Here is a 21,068-nt window from a genome sequence, read left to right as displayed (position 1 = left end):
AGGATCAGGCTCTGGGCCGAAGGCGGCGCTAAACCGCTGAGCCACCTGGGCTGACCCTAAATAATTTTTAACTTACCCGTTTGGATCGCATTTCACTGGTCAAAGGACTAGATTCTTCAGAGGTATTTTTATTCCCTGCTTTAAGTACATCAGGAGAAGGAACTATGAGTTTCATGTAAGTTTCCTTTTTGGCTTGATTTACCAAAGATAAAGGTTTCACATTGGACACCAATCCCGTAGACTGTATTACACTTGTATGTTTGTTCACAGATTCCTCCTTTGCCTGAGAGCTTTGGAAAATAAATGGAAGCTGCTGTGACAAAACCTGAGGCTGCTTCTGCTGGGACTGGAATGATGAGTGAGTCTGGGATTCAGACACAAGAGGTAATGGCTGGTGTATTCTTTTTTCCTGGGCTTTTTCAGTTGCTTTCTGTCCATCTGCTTTTGGGTCTGACATACCATGTAATAGCACCTGTAGAGAAAAATAACAAGGTGACTTCTTAATATCTATTAAAACAAAGAACGTCAAGCAGTTGGAGAGAAAAGGGTACTTTAAAAAGTGCTAATGACAGTTACATAAAGCTCACTAAAAATATACCAAATGTCCCTTTAAAAATGTTTCTCCATCTCCTTTCTTGTGCAAATGTTAAGATCTAAAGATATGATTACCTTTAAACTTTATAGATTTTGAGAGTCAAGATAAACCAGTTAATTCCTAAGTAGGAAGAATGTGTGGATACTGCCAATGAAACTACTTATACCTGGTTGTTACTTTTATGTTGTGCTTCACTCTCTGAATCAGAATCATCATCTTCACTTTCTTCAATACTTTGATCTTCTTCTTCTTCATCTTCCTCTAGATCATCTGAATCACTACTACTAATGCCTTCACTTGAGGTGTCTGATGATGTACCCGAATCACTATCACTGTTGCTAGAACTTTCCATAGCTTTCTTCCTTGGTTTCTGGGTAAAGACAAGTTTTTAGCAAGACTTTATTTTTGGGAAAATTCAAACTTCAGTAAGAGGTATGCTCTTTTAATATTCAAGTGATATTTCCATCTAAATATGTCATTTTAGAAAAAAGGGAAGAAAAGGCATATGTTGTAAGGGCAATTATTCAACAAACAGATCCAATTAACTTATCTGAAAGGAATTCTCCAATAAAAAGTACAGGCTTTGTCATGTACAGAACATTAGAAACACTGATATAGTATATATCTTTTCATATGATCTTTTCATGATTGCCATGCTTCAAAATATATGACAGATTAAAAAGAGCAATTTACAAAACAATTCCAATTATGATAAGGGATACAGACATTGAAGTTCAATATTTAGCTTTAGTCTTCTTTCTTATTTTAACCAAATATTTACATATAACATGCCAAACACACCTTTCTAGGTGTTGACAACAATGGTATCTAAGACAGAGTCCTTGCCTTCAAGGGACTTAAACTCTAGTGTTGGTAGAGTAGTCAAATGACTAATATGAAGCAAGTAATTCCATATGTAACAAGTACTGGAAAAAAAAAAAAAAACTAACACAAGTACCAGAGAGAAGAGAAAATAAGTAGCAAAAGACTTAGGGGCTGATTTAGCAAGGAATTTAATTTTTTATATTTCACTCCAGAAAAGACAGATAATATAATAAAGAGAGATATTAATTTCTGGAGCATTTAAGGCTATATAGGAAAAAGAAAATCTAAAATTGGTACAAAGTGATATTACATCACATTAAAAAACAAGTTTTGTGTTTAAAGAACAGACAGTAATAGGGGTGCCTGGGTGGCTCAGTTGGTTAAGGCTCAGACTCTTGATTTCAGCTCATGTCACGATCTCAAGGTCACGAGATTGAGCCTCGAGTGGGGCTCCGCACTCAGTGGGAAGTCTGCTTGAGGTTCTTTCTCCCTCTTCCCCTCCCCACTCAAATAAATAAATCTTAAAAAACAAACAAACAAACAAACTCCAGAACAGACAACAGTAGTGGATAAAAAGAAGGAAAAATTATGAGAGGATTTATGACTAAACAGCTATATAAACAATGGGAAAGTTAAAACTCTGCCAATAGGAAAACTGAAAAGGAGAAATACTGACATGATAAAGCAATAAGATTGAATACAATCCAAAATTACATAAGAACATTTCAATAGGATTTGTTGATAGATAAAGAACAAAATAGCAGCAATAAACTACAAAAGCAATGAATTACAAAAGTCATGGCCTTTTTAAAAAAAGAGATTTTATTTATTTATTAATAAGAGACACAGAGAGAGAGGCAGAGACATAGGCAGAGGGAGAAACAGGCTCCCTGTAGGGAGCCTGATGCAGGACTCAATTCCAGGACCCAGGGATCACGACCTGAGCCAAAGGCAGATGCTCAACCACTGAGACACCAGGTGCCCCCAAAATTATGGTCTTAATAGAAATACAGCCTGTCTGTATGAGTTTGGGGCATGAAAGACAATAATACACTTCTACAAAAAGAAGCCAAGTTGAAGTGAGAGTTCTAGATTGCAAATTAGTACTCTTTCCTTTGTGCTTTCTGAAATTTGATTTAAATGAAATAAAATGCATATGAGTGAAGACAGTCATTCCTGTTGTTATACTCTCCTTACAATGGTACCCTGTGTTAACTGTTCCAAACTAGCAAACGTAATGCCTCCTCCAGAGACACATGCTTCAGTAAGTCAACTAACAGTAATCATCATTTCTGGAATTATGTCTCCCTCACAGTAAAGAAGAGTGATGAGAAACTGACTTGGAATAGTGTGGGTATCACAGGATGAAACAGACCAAAGTAGAGATTAAAGGGAAACAACAGTAATATAATAACACTAAGCCTACCATTTATTTGGCAGAGAAAAAGCTCCTTCATTGTAACCAAAATCTATTGTGAGTTTCTAAGCATGTATCGCAAGATTATGAAAATCATAAAATTATCTAAGTAGAAGTTACCACTTTGGGTTTTAATAGAGACTAAGAAAGGAAAAACCTAAAGGAGATATAGTAATTTACCAGAGAAAAATAAACCCCTATTTTAATGCCCAAGTAATTTGTGCAGTTTTTAATTTAAGGGTGGCATGAGAAATGGAGTCTACATGCCTCAAGAGTAGGTCTGGAAGTGTGGATTCTAAAGTTTCAGAGTGTAAAATATTTACTTGCTAAACTTGCCACAACCAGCAGATTCCTGAGTTTCAATTCAAAATAGGACACAGGGATCTACATTAACAAGAACTAAATGTGATTCTGGTGCAGATAGTCTTCGCAGACCATACACTGACAGTTTACAGAGTCTTTGGCTTTATTAAGTTAATAAATTTAGTCCCCATTTTAGAAAAAAGTAGAAGTGAATAGATACGTCCAGGTATTAATTATAGAAAAACAAAAAAAATCAGATTCAGTATTACGAATTTTGTCTCCTTAGTCTCTATTAGCTGTATGTATGTGTGTAGTTCTTTGTATTCATACTCAACTCAGTAGTAGGTCTCTTTCCTGTCTCTTCTTAGGTTATCACCACCCCCCCAACCCCATTCCAATCTGGGAAAGCTTTTCAGAACCCTCTCCTTGAACTTTCATCTCACTGTACACTTATTTCTTTCAATAACAAAATAAATACAAAGTCAAGGCTATTATGTACCAGGCACAGTCAGTCACTCGCCTCTCAGGATACAAAGGAATGACAGCAACTCTGCCCTAGTGGTAACAAGGAGAAGAGAATCAACAAACAATATAAATAAGTGTTTTTAGATACATACTCTGACTAAAACAGGATAGTTGGACAGACAGTGTGTGCTGGGGGTGAAGATTTAGATGCACTTATTAGGTACGATCTTTCTGAGCTGAGACTTAAATGGAGACTGAAAGACACTCATATGAGATAAACCAGTAGAGCCTTCCAGACTAAAGACAGACCAAAGGCAAAAGCAGTGAAATAAGTTTGGCATGTTCAAAAAATGGATAGGTCAGCTAAATCAGCTACAGCACACGGAACCAGAGAGAGAGGGAGACACACACACAGGAAATAAGGCTGGATGGACTAGCAGAGGTCAGATCATACAGGGTCTTGTAGGCTGAGTGGGTTAGGAAACTATGGGAGGGAATGATAACATAGGATATTTTAAAACCATAAAAACTCACTTATGTTTTTAAAAGATTGTTTGGCTGTTGTGGTAACAGTAACTTGTTACTGGTTTATAACTGCAGGAGTGGAACTTACTCAACTTGAACGGTTTTATTTTCTTTTCTCAACAGGCTATATGTGTATTTTAGTCTGTAATGTATATTGTTTAATTTAAAATATCTACATTTATTCTAAATATACATGCATTGTATAAAAGGGAATTAGACTTAATCTATTATTTTCAATGCCTACTACTAAGATAGCAATACCCAGGAGGGATTATCAAAATTAGCTGAAGAACATTTTTTCAAACTGCACGTGAAAAGGGTTACCTAAGCAATGTTTAAAAAGCTCTTAGGGGGGGATCCCTGGGTGGCGCAGCGGTTTGGCGCCTGCCTTTGGCCCAGGGCGCGATCCTGGAGACCCGGGATCGAATCCCACGTCGGGCTCCCGGTGCATGGAGCCTGCTTCTCCTTCTGCCTATGTCTCTGCCTCTCTCTCTCTCTCTCTCTCTCTCTCTGTGACTATCATAAATAAATAAAAATTTAAAAAAAAAAATAAAAAAAAAATAAAAAGCTCTTAGGGGATGCTTGGGTAGCTTGGTCAGTTAAGCATCTGACTTGTGATTTCAGCTCAGGTTGTGATCTCGTGGGTCGTGGGATCAAGCCCCCCGTCAGGCTCCATGCTCAGTAGGGAGTCTGCTTGAGATTCTCTCTCTCTCTGCTCTTCCCTCCACTTGCATGCTCTCTGTCTCTCTCTAAAATAAATAAGTGAATCTTTTAAAAAATAAAATAATAAAAATAAAAAGCTTTTAAAACTGAAAAATACTGGGTAAAAAAGAAAAGTATAAGATTTTCTTCCTTAGTTCCAATTGTCCTTCATCTCCATTTTACTTGACAACCTATGACTACAAATTCATGCCAAACAATGTATTATTCAAAGGTGCTCTTTTTCCAGAAAAAAAAACAAAAAAAAAAACAAAAAAAAAACAAAGGTGCTCTTTTTTCTGAAATTTTAATTTCTAATATCCCTTACTTTGATAGGCAGTCTCTCTCTAGTGTAATTTCAACATATGTGTGTATAGAATCCATCTCTTCACATCATTAAAGAGGTGCCTATGTAAGTTTTTTAGTACCTGCTTCATGAAATATTTTTGCTTTAATACCACTGATTTTTGTTCAGAAATGTCAATGTAGACTCCTTATCATAACTAAGAACAGGGTCTATTTCATATGCATGCTCTAAGTCTTGCTCAATCAATGCATTGTACATTGTAGAGGCACTGGGGATTTCAGATCTTACTAGATTTTAGCACCACTTCTAAGAGGTACATTCATCCCCAAACAATGGAATACACATTCTTTCAAGTATACATGGAACATTCTCCAGAATAGATCACATTAGGCCACAGAATAAGTCTCAATAAATTCAGAAAGACTGAAATTATATCATGCATCTTTTCCAACCACAACAGTATGGAACTAGAAATCAAAGACAAGAAAAAAATGAGAAAGCACACAATTACATGGAAACTAAATAATGCATCATTAAACAATGAATGGATCAACTAAGAAATCACAGAGGAAATGAAAGAATACATAGAGATAAATGAAAATACAACAATCTCAAATCTTTGAGATGTAGCAAAAGCTATTCAAGTGGAATGTTTATAGCAATACAGGTATACCTAAAGAAAGAAGAAAAATCTCAAATAAACAACTTAACCTTACACCAAAAGGAACTAGAAAAAGAAGAACCAACGAAGCTCAAAGCCAGTAAAAGAATAAAAATAATAAAGAGTAGAGCAACTAAAAGAATAATAGATCAATGAAACCAGGAGCTGGTTCTTTGAAAAGATAAATAAAATTGCTAAAACTTTGAGCCAAACTCATCAAGAAAATGAGAGGACTCAAACAAATAAAATCAGAAATGAAGAATGAGAAATAACAACTGGCACCATAGACATACAAAGGATTATAAGAGAATAGAATGAAAAATTATATACCAACAAACTGGACAACCTAGAAATCAATCAATGTGATATATCACATTAATAAGAGAAAGGATAAAAAACATATGATTATCTCAGTAGATTCATAAAAGCATTTGACAAAGTACAACATCCATTCATGATAAAAACCCTCAACAAAGTAGGTTTATAGGGAACATATATCAATGTATTAAAGGCCATATATGAAAAACTACAGCTAACATCATACTAAATGGTGAGAAAGTGAGAGCTTTTCCTCTAAGATTAAGAACAAGACAAGGATGTCTACTCTCACCACTTTCATTTAACATCATACTGGAAGTCCTAGCCACAATAATTACACAAGAAAAAATACTTAAAAGGCATCCAAATTGGTAAGGAAGAAGTAAAACTTTGATTATTTTCAGATGACATGATACTATATATAGAAAACCCAAAGGACTCCACCAAAAAACTACTAGAATTAATGAATTCAGCAAAGTTGCAGGATATAAAACTAATTTACAGAAATCTGTTGCATTTCTATATATCAATAATGAAGTAGCAGAAAGAGAAATTAAGAAAACAATACCATTTACAATTGCACCAATAATAATAATAACCTAGGAATAGCTCTTAAGGAGGTAAAAGACATGTACAAAACACTAATGAAAGAAATTGAAGATGACACAAATGGAAAGATATTCCATGCTCATGTATTCAAAGAACTGATACTATTAAAATGTCCATACTACCCAAAGCAATCTACAAATGTAGTTCAATCTCTATCAAAATATCAATATTTTTTGATAGAACTAGAACAAATAATACTAAAATTTCTATGGAACCACAAGAGATTCTGAAGAGTCAAACCCAATCCTGAGAAAGAACAAAGCTGGAGGTGTCATAATCCCAGATTTCAAGATATACTACAAAGCTGTAGTAATCAAAATAGTGTGGTACTGGCATAAAAATAGACGCAAAGATCAAGAGAAAAGAATAATAAACTCACACTTCTAGGGTCAATTGCTCTAAAGCAAAGAAGGCAAGAAAAGACAATGAGGAAAAGTCTCCTCAACAAATGGTACTGGGAAAACAGGACATCTACATGCAGAAGAATGTACACCATGCACAAAAATAACTCAGGATAAATTAAAGACCTAAATATGAGATCTGAAAGCTTAAAATTCCTACAAGGAAAAATAGCCAGTAATTTCTTTGACATCAGCCATAGAAACACTTTTCTAGCTATGTCTCCTCAGGCAAGGGAAACACAAGCAAAATTAAACTATTAGGACATTACCAGAATAAAAAGCTTTTGCACTGTTAAAGAAACTATCCACAAAACAAAAAAACCAACCTGCTAAATGGGAGAAGATATTTGCTAATGGTATATCCAATAAAGGGTTAATATCCAAAATATTTAAAGAACTTATACAACTCAATACTAAAAATAATTTGATTAAAAAATGAGTAGAAGACCTGAGTAGACATTTTTCCAAGGAAGACCTACAGATGGCCGATAGTCACATGAAGAGATACTCAACATCATTCATCATCAGGGAAATGAAAATCAAATCCACAATGAATTATCACCATACATTGGTTAAAATGGTCAAAACCAAAAACAAAAGAAATAACATGTGCTAACAAGGCTATGTAGAAAAAAACCCTTATGCACTATTGGTGGGAATACAAATTGGTACAGCTACTCTGGAAAAAAGTATGAAGATTCCTCAAAAAATTAAAATAGAATTACCATATGATTCAATAATTGTACTAGTGGGCATTTATCCAAAGAAAATGAAAACATGAATTCAACGAGGTATATACACCTTCTGTTTACTGCAACATTATTTATAATAACCAAGATATGGAAGCAACTCATGTGCTCAACAATAGATGAATGGATAAAGAAGATGTGACATAAAAAAGAGATTTTGCCACTTGCAACAACATGAGTGGACTAGAGGGTATCACACTAAGTGAAATTAGTCAGAGACAGACAAATACCATATGATTTCAATCATATGTAGAATTTGAGAAACAAAACAAATGAACAATAAGAAAACTGGCTCTTAAATACAGAGAACAAACTGGTGGCTGCCACAGGGTAGGTGAGTGGGGAACAGGTGAAATAGATAAAGGGGATCAAGAGTACCTTCATCCTGATGAGCACTGAGTAATGTACTGAATTGCTGAACTGTTACATTGTACATCTGAAACTAATATAACACTGTATGTTCAATATACTTGAATAAAAGAGAAAAAGAACACTCCTTTTTTTTTTAAAGGTTTTATTTATATATTTGAAAGAGAGAGAGCAGAGTGAGAGACAGAGAATACAAGGGCAGGGGGGAGGGGAGGAGGGAGGAACAGGCTCCCTGCTGAGGTCCCTGGAATCATGAGCCGAGCTGAAGGGAGATGCTTAAATCAACTGAGCCACCCAGAGGCCTCAAAAGCACTTCTTAAAAAAAAAATAAAGTGAAAAGAGATTTACTATATATTTTCCAGTTAAAAATACTAATTTTATAAAAGTTAACAAAAATTACTATGGGAATAAGGAATGGGTAGTGTTTTAGTCAGTGTCTGGCTGTGGGGAAGCCGGAAGCAGTGCTGACATAGCCTTGTAGAGCTCATACTAATGGGAATGCCAGTGAAATAAATCATAAGGAAGAAGAATAAGGACAGTTAAAGAACAACAGGTGGAGAATATGACCCTGGACCTGTGTCCCTGGAAGGAAACAACAAAGAAGCTTTTTTTTTTTTTTAAGATTTATTTATTTGAGACAGGGAGGGAGTACACAAATGAGTGGGGGGAGGGGCAGAGGGAGAGAGAATCTCAAGCAGACTCGCCACTGAGCATTGAGCATGACATGGGGCTCAATCTCATGACCCTGAGATCATGACCTGAGCAGGAATCAAGAGTTGAACACCTAGCAAACTGAGCCACCCTGGAGCCCTGGAAACAACCAAGAGTCTTTCATCACGTTTGCTCAATGAGTGATTTGAAGTGCTCAGTGGGGTGGATTGAAAAGGAAAGAAAATGTTTGTTTGGGCCCAAGCACAGTCCTGTTGAGTTTTTGTGATGGATACCATTAAGCTTCTTGGCTTCACTACATGACCTTTTCCTAGACTTTCATATGTCTTACAGTGTCATGGAAAACATTTATCTTCTGTTGAAAAAGGAACTGAAAGATCTAGAGGAAGTGTTTTTGTGAAATACTCTGGGCAAAAAGAAAGAAATCTTGATTTGTTCAGTTGATCCTGGAAAACCTAAGGGGCTTGATGCTGTCTTGAAAAAGGGCAAAAGAAAATTTGATAAAATAGTTCTTCAAGATTGAAATCAGAACCCGGGAGGCTTGTTGAAATCTGATGATGTAAGGTTGGATCACTGCTATTTACAGTCAGTGGCCATCCATATCTTGCTCTTCTTGCTGTGTTGTCAAAAGTCCCCTTGGTATTATAGCTGAGATGGTGAAGAAAGTGATATGTGCACCATCACAAACTGCTGACTCTATTTCCCCAGAACACCAGGGCTTCAACACGGTTTTTATAGAATTTAGAGATGAGAAGACACTCCCCTAGTTATTATCTTTGTTTCCAAAATGTTTGCAGTTGATGCTAAGACTTTATTTCAAAATAAATCAAGACCACTCAGCTCAAGAAGAAATTACAAATGAGAGCAGACCAAATTCACTAATATGGGTGCACTTACTAGAAATTCTGGATATAATGTGTTAGTTCGTGTACCTGGACGTATCTCAGGTTACTTGCTTGGATGCAAGAAATCTGGACTCAGTCGTAGCCTACATTTAATAAAGTGGAAATGTCACAGCTTCCCTGGCATGATGTGGAAGAGGAAATCTAAAGGCTCAGGGTAACCAGAATATTAGAGTGAATTTATCATTATGCAATCTGCATATCCACCCTACTCCTGATAATATCTTTTCTGTGGCAGACAAGGTCTAGTCAGAAGGCAGCAACCACAGCAAAAACTTGAACAGGGGAATTTTATCATATAGAAGTATTAACTAGTAGCAGAATATGAACTACTAAGAAAGATAAAGAGAACTCTAAAGAATATTGTAATAGCAGATGTAGAGAGTAGCCACTTCCTGTAGAGTGGAGGAAGAGTATTAAAATAAAGGTAAACTTGGAAGAGGGCCTCTATCTACCAACCTCATTCACCCAAGGCTGAACTTCAAACTTTGTTGAAGAGAAAGTGGCTGTTGCCACTTTCAAGTTTGGCAAACAGGAAACATGCCTGCTGGAGTGCCAGGAAAAGTTGCTGGAAACCTTCTTGCTGGGGTGCCAGTAAAATTAGCTAGAAAGTCACCCACTGGCGTCCCAGAAACACTTACTACTAAGATGCCTGCTGGGATGCCCATGAGACTCCCTAGACAGTGTGTACTACTAGTTCTCCTAAACAGAGCCCACAGAGAAGCTGCCAGCTGGTGAGAAAGCTACCCACGGACAGCCATGGCATAAGGCAAGAAGAAAACACTGGAACCAGAAACAGAAGCCCTGTCCACTTCCAGAGTTTCTCCAAGACCCTCTGCTGACAAGGTCTAACACTGTGCCAACTAGGAAAGGAGAAAAGGGTGAATTTAGAGTGGAGAGGCATAAACTGATAACCTGCACAGTTGGGGATATAATGAAATAACACGGGCCATGAGGTGATATATTTGAAAATGAATAATGGGTATACAGAATTATTACACTATGCTGTCTATTCTCTATATTTGAAGTTTCCCATAATAAAATGTTTTCTTATTTTTGTTTTCCTAAAAATATAGGCTCTGAGGTCAGCCCACTTGACTTCAAATCCTGGCCACTTACTGGCCAACTATTTTGAGGCTCTGTTTCTCCATTTGTAATAACAATACCTAGCTAATTATGGGTATACAGAAGATTAAAATAGGTATTATATGCAAAACAATTAGAGAAGAGCTGTTATGTGTTAAGTTCTCCATAAATCTTAGCTATTACTACTATTTGTATTATTTATACTGGTGCTGATAGTTAGAATTTTTGAGCCATAACACTAGTATCAAACCATAAAAATAAACATCTGTAAAGTAGGAGTTGGTAATTCCTAAGAAGTTATTCCATAGATTCATGTGGTTTGAAATTTAGAATGCTTAAAGATGTGCTATATATTTGTCCTTGAAGGAATAACTCACCTTATCTTTTATTTTGTCAGCTCGAGCATCCAAAGGCTGATTTTTGTTTTGTTCCTGATTACATTTTCGATTTCCTCCGCCTGAGCTTATACTTTTAGTTTGTCCCACAGAACTTGAAGCAGTAGTGGATAATACAGGTGTGTTGATACCAGATACAGATGATGTACTGTTTCCATTTATTGACCCATTTACACCTTGAAAATAAAAACAAACATGTTTATCCAAGAGAATATTCTTCAGTCATAAAAAGGAATGAAGTAATGATGTATGCTATAACATGAAGGACTCTCTGAAATATCACACTAAGTGAAAAAAAGTCAGACAAGAAGTCACATACTGTATGATTCCATATATATGAAATAGTCACAGTAAATCTGTAGGGATGGTGCACAAGCTAGTGATTGCCAGAGAATGAGGAAAAGAAGAATGGAGAAAAACTGCTTAAGGGGTATGGAGTTTTCTTTTAGAGTGATGAGATGTTTTGAAACTACACAGATGGTGGGTGTTCAACACCATGAATGCATTAAATGCCACTGATTGTTCACTTTAAAAAGGTAATTTGATATTTATCTGAATTTAACTTCAATTAAACAAATGTTTAGAAATATAATTAAATGCAGACATTTCCCTTTTCAGAGCAAACTCACCAAAAACTCTTACCCAAATGAAAAAAGATAAAAATAAACCATCCAAAATGCTATTAGAATTTGTAAATGCTATTCTAACAACAGTTATCAACTGCAGAAATATTAATGATCACTTTTTTTAAAAAGGAGCAGTTGGATATTCATTTTGACAAATTTAATGCTTAATTACAGAAAAAGTAAATCTTATACTGGGTTACACAAAGGAGGTAATGAGATAGGAAAAAGCAGTAGCACTAGGAGTTAAAAGGTCTAGGTTCAAATCCTGCCTATGCCACAATGACATGTAAGCAGTCCTCGAATCACTTATTTACCCTTGGATGTGAAATGAGGATACTCCCAATTTCCCAGTTATTGTAAGGAGTAAGCAAGGCATTGTGGGAAAGTGTCTAGTACACTGTTATAGAAATGTTATCAAACCTAAACTCTACTGAAAAGAGGTATTGGAATGGAAAATTTATAAAACATTACTTAAGTTAACAGGAATACCTTTTTCAGGACCATTTCTATTACTTTTTCCTGAAGTCCTTGAATGGAATGAAGAAGAATCATGATTCTGGGCCGGAGGAGCAAACAGTGGTGGAATTCCCAGTAACGGTGGAAAGAAGGTTGCCCCTGTACGAGTATGAACATCTGTTGTTCGCCACCATTCTGCACCTCAAAACCAAACACCAAACAAAGAAGCAAAAAATACTTGAATTAATTTTCTAGTTAATGTAACAATGCTTTTTATATTTTATTCCTGGAAAAAAATATTAAATTTCATCTTGAAACAAAATTGCTGAATTATACACAGTCTGATCATCTAACTGTAAGACAGCTGATTAGATGTTATACACTCATTACTCTCCTCATTAAGTTAGTATTCAAGGATCTTCACTTGGCAGCTTCCTTGAGACTAAGTTTATGAAAAAAAAAAGGTAGTCTATGGTCTTAAAAATAAAATGGAAAAATTGGAATATTAAAGAACTGCTGGACTTTTTGATAACTTATACCATAATTTTTCTAAATTAGTATAGAAACAATATTTAAGAATATACTAATATATTTTAAACATATTAAATACTTTAAATTCTTAAAGTACCATCTACAACCTATGTCAAGAATTTCCTCAATTTAAATCTGGGTCTGATAAATCATAAATAATAATACAAAGACTGCTGCTGTAAATCAGTATACTTCAAGAACATTTATAAAGGAAGATATTCTATTCTCAAACAAAAATAAAGATAGCAAAAGTGTTAGGTTATTTTGTCTAAGAAATGAAAAATATTCAAAGATTTCCAAAATAAGTCATATTAAAATATAAAAGGTTTATAAAATTCCTCACCATATAGTTAATAAAGAAAGCTTGGATTTTGTTTCTATTTCTCTCATAAATTACAGATAACAATGACAGTTTTATCAATGTAAAATGAATCAGTGGTAGAAAATCATCAAATGCAATTTAGATGTTCAAACAGTTAAACTTAGTTAAAACTTTTAGAATAGGAAAAAAGCCAAATTTTATAGAATACATTTTTCAAAAAGGGTAAAGATAAAGAAGAGTTTTGAAAATAATCCAAAAGAAAGTCTTTTATTGTCCCATTTAAAAATCTCAGAAATAATCTTTTCCACTTGGCTAACCGGCCAGATTACCAAATCAGTTATGACCTTTCAGGTTAATCTTCCAAGAGATATGCTATGTTTTTCATTGATTGTAACCACCAAAAGGAAATTAGAGAAAAGAAACCCAATAATATAGTATGGGAAAAATTCAATATTGTCAGTGTATTGTATTGTATGAACTTTAAATCTTTTCTAGGAATATCTCTTCATTAAAAATAGAATGTAATGCAATGTGTACCCTCATTATCTAATGGCAAAATCTGTTTTCTTTAAAAAGTGAAATGTTCATGGTAGCTGCTATTCTAAAAGGTCTAAAAACAGTATTAGCAGAAAACTGCAAAAGCTATTCTTCTGCACTGCAGGAAGGCATTGCTAGTGAAATGACACCAATGCATATTTAGCAGTGCCTGAATGATGGGAACTGAACCAAGAATAACTATACAAAAGCATTAATCATTTATCCACTGTTTAGATGAAAGAAGTGTATTTAGGTGGGAAGAAAAACTGTGTATTTTGGGCTTGTATCAGCACAGTTGGAATCTATTATTATTTATAGGTTTGAAACCTAGGTTCCAAATAGCTAATAAAAAGGGACTGAGGTTTCCTAAAGATATTTATATTATTTAATATAGAGTCTATAATTAAAGTGTTACAGCTGAATGTATATACTTCATAAACAACCAACAAATCAGTTAAGGTAATCAAAGTATAATAAGATTCAAATATTTTAGATATAACCTCAGAAAAAAACATAACCATAATACTGTATGTTAGAACAGCGCTATAAATAAGTACACAATGGGGATTAGGAAAAAAAAAAGTTGGAAAATGTGTATGTTATAAACAAACTGACACCACAGGTTAAACAACAAGAAGTAAATAAAATCAATCAAATAAAAATATGAAAATGGTAGAGCTTCTGACTACAAACTTTACAAATGTCTAATATTTCATGAGATAATGTAATTTTTGTTAAATGACAAGCTTATTTATCTTCCAAGTTTAAGAAAACAAAAAACAAATTTAGTCACTTACTAACTTGTTGATAAAACAAAATATACAAAATAAGGATTACATAAGCCAGTACATGATGAGTTTCTGAATGTATTCAAAGGAGGTAACAGCATATTGGCAACATTAATAATATTCAACTGAAAGAGTCTGATATTTCAGATGATAGAGAGCCTAGAAGATATAGAAGCATTTTAAAATCTTTCATACTTGATAGAGCCAGATGCTTCACAGAAATTCACAGTAATATAAAAATATGACCAAAAACTATAAATATTTTAAAAGAAATTACTGTGAAATACTATTTCAATATAAAATGGAAATAATATTATACTAATGTCCATAACATAATTTTCTATCTATTGATTTGATCATCTGAAATGCAGAATAAGTATATAAAATTTTAAAATAACTTATTTTTAATTAGGATTTCTAATATTTTCTTCCTTCTTCATTTATTTTTTAGGTTATTTCAAAAATTTGGCATTTAGATTACCCTTTTGAATAAAGGCAGTTATAGAGAATTTAAATTTAAATTTTGCCAAATCTACAACTTGAACAAATGAATCTTCTAGGTCTAGGTGTAGTCTCTGGCAAAAAAAAGTATGCTTATACAGACATACTTTCACCACTAGACTGTATTATAATTGTCTGTTTATTCATCTTCTAAAAACCGTAAACAACATGTACTATGTTAGTGTATTCCTCAGTGCACAGAACATGGTAGATCCTCAAAGAACTTTGTACAATAAATGAATGAGTGAATAATTCAGATAGGCTTAGAGAAGTTATTAACTTTCTTTTCATTCGGTGGAAGTATCAGTATTATTGAAGTCCAGATAAGTAACTCTTTACACCTGTTAGCTATTATTTCAGTAGAGATAGTACTTGATTTTAATAATATAGCAATTACATTGCAGTTTAGAAACACTCAAAAGCAATGATATAATAAACTATAACAAAATGATAAAAAAAAATTTAAGACACCAATAGCTACCTACATTACTACTATATATTTTGACTTTTATTCAGAGATCCTATATTTCAGGAAATATCTATTGAATTGATTATCTTGCTAAGCGACCATGCTAGAAACTGGCCAAAATAATTTCCTATTAGTATTTTTATTTTTATTTTATTTTTTTTTCCTATTAGTATTTTTAAAACAAACGTTACGACTTAGTTTAAGACTTTAACTTTCCAAAAAATAAAAAAATAAAAAAGACTTTAACTCTCTAGTCACATTACCCCTCCCCATCAGCTCCTCTATGCCAGACAGCTGAATTAAAGGAATAATATGACTCAAGAAACAGTACTTGAAATATACATCTAATCATCTTTCCATTCTGTATATAGTTAAAATGAGATACTTATTTCCTTTTGAAGAAGCACTTGATAATATGTTACCCATTAAAGTGGGCAAGAGGAAATAATAATGATAATTACTAGTTACGTATACTAAACATTGCAATCAGTTGGCTTATTTTCTTCAATCTTCACAAGAACCATAAGAGGCAGGTACCATTATCTATCCTCATTTTTCAGATGAGAAAACTGAGGCAGAGTGGTCAGATTACTTGTTCATGGTCACACAGTTAAAATGTCACATAGCCAGATTTTAACTCAGGTCTATTTGTCTCTAGAATTATGCTCTAATTCTTAAACTATTTTATATAACACCAAACCATACATTGCTTACAAAATTTATTAAAGTAAAATCAATCACTGGAAACACATGAAAGTTTAGACTTTCAAAATAATATAACAAGACAGATTATAGCATGTTTGTCCAATTTAAGCTTTGAATGGTGTCTTACTGAGCTCTCAAATTCTCATAATCTGTAAATTGGGGATAGTTCTGGTCTTGCTGTCATATAAGTGACAATGCAAATCTAAAGTTGTTTAGTGCAAATCTAAAGTTGTTCTGATCAAATATGTAAAAATATAGAAATCTAAGAGCCAAATTCAACTTCCTTAGAAAGTGCAGAGAAGTGAAACTCAAAAGTATAGAGATATTCATTATAAGAACTGGAGTTTACTTTCCACCATAAGTTAAATAATTTTTTAAAAATCAAATAAAGCTGAAAAATCCATTAAGCTCCACACTCACAGTATGTACACTTTCCTGCATGTTATATTTCAATAATAAGCATGAGAAAAACTTGGCCTAATTATTCACTTTTGTAGCAGATGCGCCTTTCTCTAGCTAAACACTTGAACATCTATAATTGCAATGCCATCTAGCACACATAGTGTGGGGTTTTTTTGCACATGATAAATATGATTGAATCAATTCTTGTACAAGAATTTTAATAGACCAGGCATTAGACTATTCTTTTTAGTCAATTTAATAAACAAATTACTGCTTGAACATTTTCAAGCTTTTCTCCTTTCCTTGAACACTGTTTGTAACAGATGTTTACCTGGAAAAGATGCTAGTTGGGGATGTGCGGCTAAGGCTGTGGGTGTACCAAGTGTCCCCAAACCACCAAATTCTGAATGCCCTGAGCTGGCTGAATGTAGACCAAAGACTGGGTGGCTGACCATTGGGAAGGCACTCGACACTGTGGACAGGTTAAACGGTTGATCCCCAGCTGCTCTGAATAAATGTCCTGGGAGGGAAAAAAACACACTTAAAGTTGTACTATAAAAACAGATGAGATTTATCTGATTTCAGCGTTCATAGTTAAAATTTATAATAATTTCTTATTGATTAAATTTTTATTTTACATTTTTTCTTTTTCTATTTCTGTTCTTCAAACCCTATAGAATATTTCTAGAAATATGAAAGGACTCAAAATATAATTAAAATGAGTGGTATAACCTTATTTACGTTGAATTTGAGATTTGAAAAATAATGTTTTAGGTACACAATTGTCACTAATTATAACAGTTTGACCTGCTGAAGTGAACTTTCTGTTAATACAGGTACAGTATTATCAGATTTTTTTTTTTTTTACTCAAAAGAAGGAAAATAAAAGCGTTCTATTAACATAAAGTTGAAAACCAATGAAATAAGTCCAGAATTTGTCACCAAGCCATTACTCAAATTATCACCCACTCTGGGCAAAGCATTCCCAGTTCCATGTGCCAGAAGAAAACTATGGTCTCTGTCCAATGCCTCTCAGGTGAGGAGAATTGATACCAAAAAGAGATCATATTCTACCCTAATAAAGCAATACAAAAGACAGCATCAAGATTTAATGAATAAACTTACTAAGATATTTCTAAATGCATCGTAGGGTGGTTATCAATATAAAAGTAATTTTTAACTTTGTGATGGAAGGATCACATTCAATTCAAATGTGTGACTTTTCAATCTCCACTCTAAAGGGAATCTAGTTCTAAGTGTCATAGCTCCAGGTTGAAATGTTATACAATCAAAAATACAACTTGTTTTTCATACTTTGGAAGAGATTTGACAGAAAATTTGTTAAAACTTGGAAATTCTCCTTTTACTTCTAGGAAATAATTAAGTTTCCCTGGCCTAGTAGTATGGAAATAGAGTATCAAACCCCACACTCCAGGCTAGTTTAAGAATTTACTATGGTAAAGGTATTATGCTCTGTGTTATATTATCTTCTGTTTATATTATACCTAACTGTGCATTGCAATTTAATTACTTTTAATATAATACATTGAGAAATGTAAAAATAAAAGCTAAAACTAACAATACTTTTTTAATCAATTAGTTATGAAGGAAATCTCTCCTCTGCTTTTATATTCCCTGAAAACCAAGAGGAATCATCAAAAAGGTTAGAGTCTACCCTCAGAGACTAACATAAAACATATATAAGTTGCTGAAATAACATTACATTATTTTTACTAAGGTATTAAGATTTAAATACATTACATCTGTTATATCATATGTCAGCTTATAAAGTAAAAACTACTGATTGAGGGTTAAGGTTCCGGTATAACAACATAATAACTGGATCTCACAGGGAAGATCCTCAAAGTGTCTTTGCAAAGAAGGCCCATAAAGGAACCGTAAGGAAGGACAAGGGAATGACAGACTTGGGTATCTTTTCTAAGCCAGCCGATCTTTGTTTCTGTTCATTACAGCCTAAACAGAAAATTTGTGAATTTGGTACTTTTGTGGTTATCACTATATTTTGCCTTTATAGCAAGAATCTCAAAGTCAATGAGATAAAAAAATACAGCTTTCGGGACACCTGGGTGGCTCCAGTGGTTGAGTGCCTGCCTTTGGCTCAGGTCATGTTCCTGGGGCCTGGGGGGATCAAGTCCTGCATTAGGCTCCCTGCAGGAAGCCTGCTTCTCCTTCTGCCTGTGTCTCTGCCTCTCTCTGTGTCTCTCATGAATAAATACATAAAATCTTTAAAAATATAGCTTTTATATTAAAAAAGTCTCAACAGGGGCAGCCCCGGTGGCGCAGCGGTTTGGCGCCGCCTGCAGCCCAGAGCGTGATCCTGGAGACCCGGGATCGAGTCCCACATAGGGCTTCCTGGGTGGAGCCTGCTTCTCCCTCTGCCTGTGTCTCTGCCTCTCTCTTGCTCTCTCTGAATGAATAAATAAATAAATCTTTAAAAAAAAAAAGTCTCAACACTACATATGATTTTAGTATTGTTTTTCTATCATCTTTTAAAAAAACACAGATATGAATTCCACGTAAAAAATCTTGCAGAATTACTCTGTTCTTTATTCAAAAGTTTCTGTAATTCAGGCATTTCATGAATATACCTATTAAGTATCAGATGCTATGTTTAGTACCTGCCATACAAGGATGAAATGAGACTATCCTTGACCTCAAGAAACTCATGGTTGAACATAATTTAATAGTACTGAACTATATTTTTAAACCACAATGTATAAAAAACGAGTTAGTTAATATCTCAGTATTATTTAAATGGTTACTGTCATATGTAAGAGTCAATAATAGATCCCAAATACCTAGAGTGGTGGTCTCATATAAAGTAGATATATAATAAATATCTGTTTAACAAATTAATTCACTACTCATTAAGAACAGAAGGGGCACATCCATGGGACTGATCCAAAGAACTTAAATTAGAACAGAAAGTTGTCTTGAATCTTCGTTTAAATTTACAAGTATACTTCCTAGCTTCCTCTTGTCTTATGTCACCAACCCCTGGTCCTGACTTTTTTTTTTTTTTTTTTTTTTTATTACCACTTGGCCTTTATTCCTCCTTGATTCCATTTAAGTCAAGTCACATACTAGATTTCTAGATTTGATCACTCAAAATTCTATCACCTTCAAGCTCTTAAACTCTGAAGTTGCACTCTAACCACAATTTCCCTGTTTTCATTTCCTTATTTCTTAGCATGACCTCCAGCCTCCCCCAGGCTGCTACCAATCCCCAACCCTATCTATTCTTCCTTCTTAATCTCATCACCATCTCTCCTGCATTAGACTTGAGAGAAAAGTCTTACCTGTATGTCTACTCCCTCACCACTTCTCAGAATCTTTAATATTTGTGTCAAACCTTAAGCCCCAAGTTACTAAAGTTTCCCTAATTAACCAGGTCCCACTAATCTTGTCTCATTTTTTAAATCTTTTTTTAAAAGATTTTATTTATTTATTCATGAGAGACAGAGAGAGACAGAGAGACAGAGAGAGACAGAGGGAGGAGCAGGCTCCAAGCAGAGAGCCTGACACAGGACTCATCCAGGGTCTCCAGGATCACGCCCTGGGCCAAAGGCAGTGCTAAACCTGAGCCACCCAGGCTGCCTTCTTGTCTCATTTTTAACTTCTCTATAAATCTGGCATTGCTGAGTGCCTCTGCCTTATTAAAACCCACATTCAGGGAAGGGAGGGAGGGTGAGGGACTGAAACAACAACAACACAAAACCCATGTTCACCCTTTAGCTCCAGGTCATGGAACTGTCTTGATCTTCTTCTTAACTATATCTCTTAATAATATTTCTGGTCTGCTTTATCGGATTTTCTTTTCTAAAAAGTAAGCATTTTTAAGGATTTTGTCCAGCTATCTTAATTTTTTTCTGTATGCTTTCTTTCTCAGTATTTCGTAGAAATACTGTTTTAACTATCACTTCTATGCAAATAAATGGTAAGCTAGGATTTTAGCATTTTGATAACAAAAACTGAATCTCATTTGTCTCAGTATCCCCAATACCTGCAAAGTGTGAGGTATTAGTACTTAACAAATGTTTCCCACTGTTGTATTTTTGGTCACATTATTTCTCCACTTCACACCTCACTCCCCACCCCCGCCTATGTAATATGCTTTTTGACTTCTTTTGCCTCATATAATCCTATCTATCCTAACCATCTCAAAAGCATATTGCCTAAGAAGTATCCTTGAATTTCCCAGACATGTTTTGAGGTTTCTTTGAACTTTCATGATTACTTGCTATCTTTTATCATACCATTACTAGAGTATAAAGTTATAAAGGAAAAGGCCATCTCTTAATCATTTTTATTCTCTACAAAACACTGCATAAAACATACTGTTATCAGTTGCAAGGGCAACCTTTCCTAATACCTGCCACAGACAAATGATAGTTTTGTTTCTTCTTTTAAAAGGC

The 21,068-nt window shown here is 34.3% G+C and overlaps 1 protein-coding gene and 1 long non-coding RNA gene across 24 annotated transcripts in view; one reads left to right on the top strand and one right to left on the bottom strand.

The window, feature by feature from the left end:
- BAZ2B (bromodomain adjacent to zinc finger domain 2B) overlaps nt 1-21,068 on the bottom strand; it is a 294,178-nt gene that overhangs the window by 96,587 nt on the left and 176,523 nt on the right. For 15 of the 23 annotated variants that reach the window (XM_077883356.1, XM_077883357.1, XM_077883359.1 and 12 more), the window contains 5 exons: nt 16,964-17,152; nt 12,411-12,578; nt 11,278-11,471; nt 762-965; nt 77-472 (listed from right to left, as the gene is read on the bottom strand). In XM_077883356.1, coding sequence (XP_077739482.1) covers nt 77-472; nt 762-965; nt 11,278-11,471; nt 12,411-12,578; nt 16,964-17,152 — 1,151 coding nt within the window. The remainder of the gene's footprint in view (nt 1-76; nt 473-761; nt 966-11,277; nt 11,472-12,410; nt 12,579-16,963; nt 17,153-21,068) is intronic. The other 8 variants (XM_077883350.1, XM_077883368.1, XM_077883369.1 and 5 more) reach the window with 4 other exon arrangements.
- On the top strand, nt 105-11,773 carry LOC144304799 (uncharacterized). Its single transcript, XR_013371766.1, has 3 exons — nt 105-175; nt 271-384; nt 11,298-11,773. It is a non-coding gene; the product is annotated as an uncharacterized LOC144304799 (long non-coding RNA).

This window comes from Canis aureus, chromosome 34 (assembly GCF_053574225.1).
Source record: "Canis aureus isolate CA01 chromosome 34, VMU_Caureus_v.1.0, whole genome shotgun sequence".
NCBI lineage: Eukaryota > Metazoa > Chordata > Mammalia > Carnivora > Canidae > Canis > Canis aureus.
This window is presented reverse-complemented; position numbering and strand designations above follow the sequence as displayed.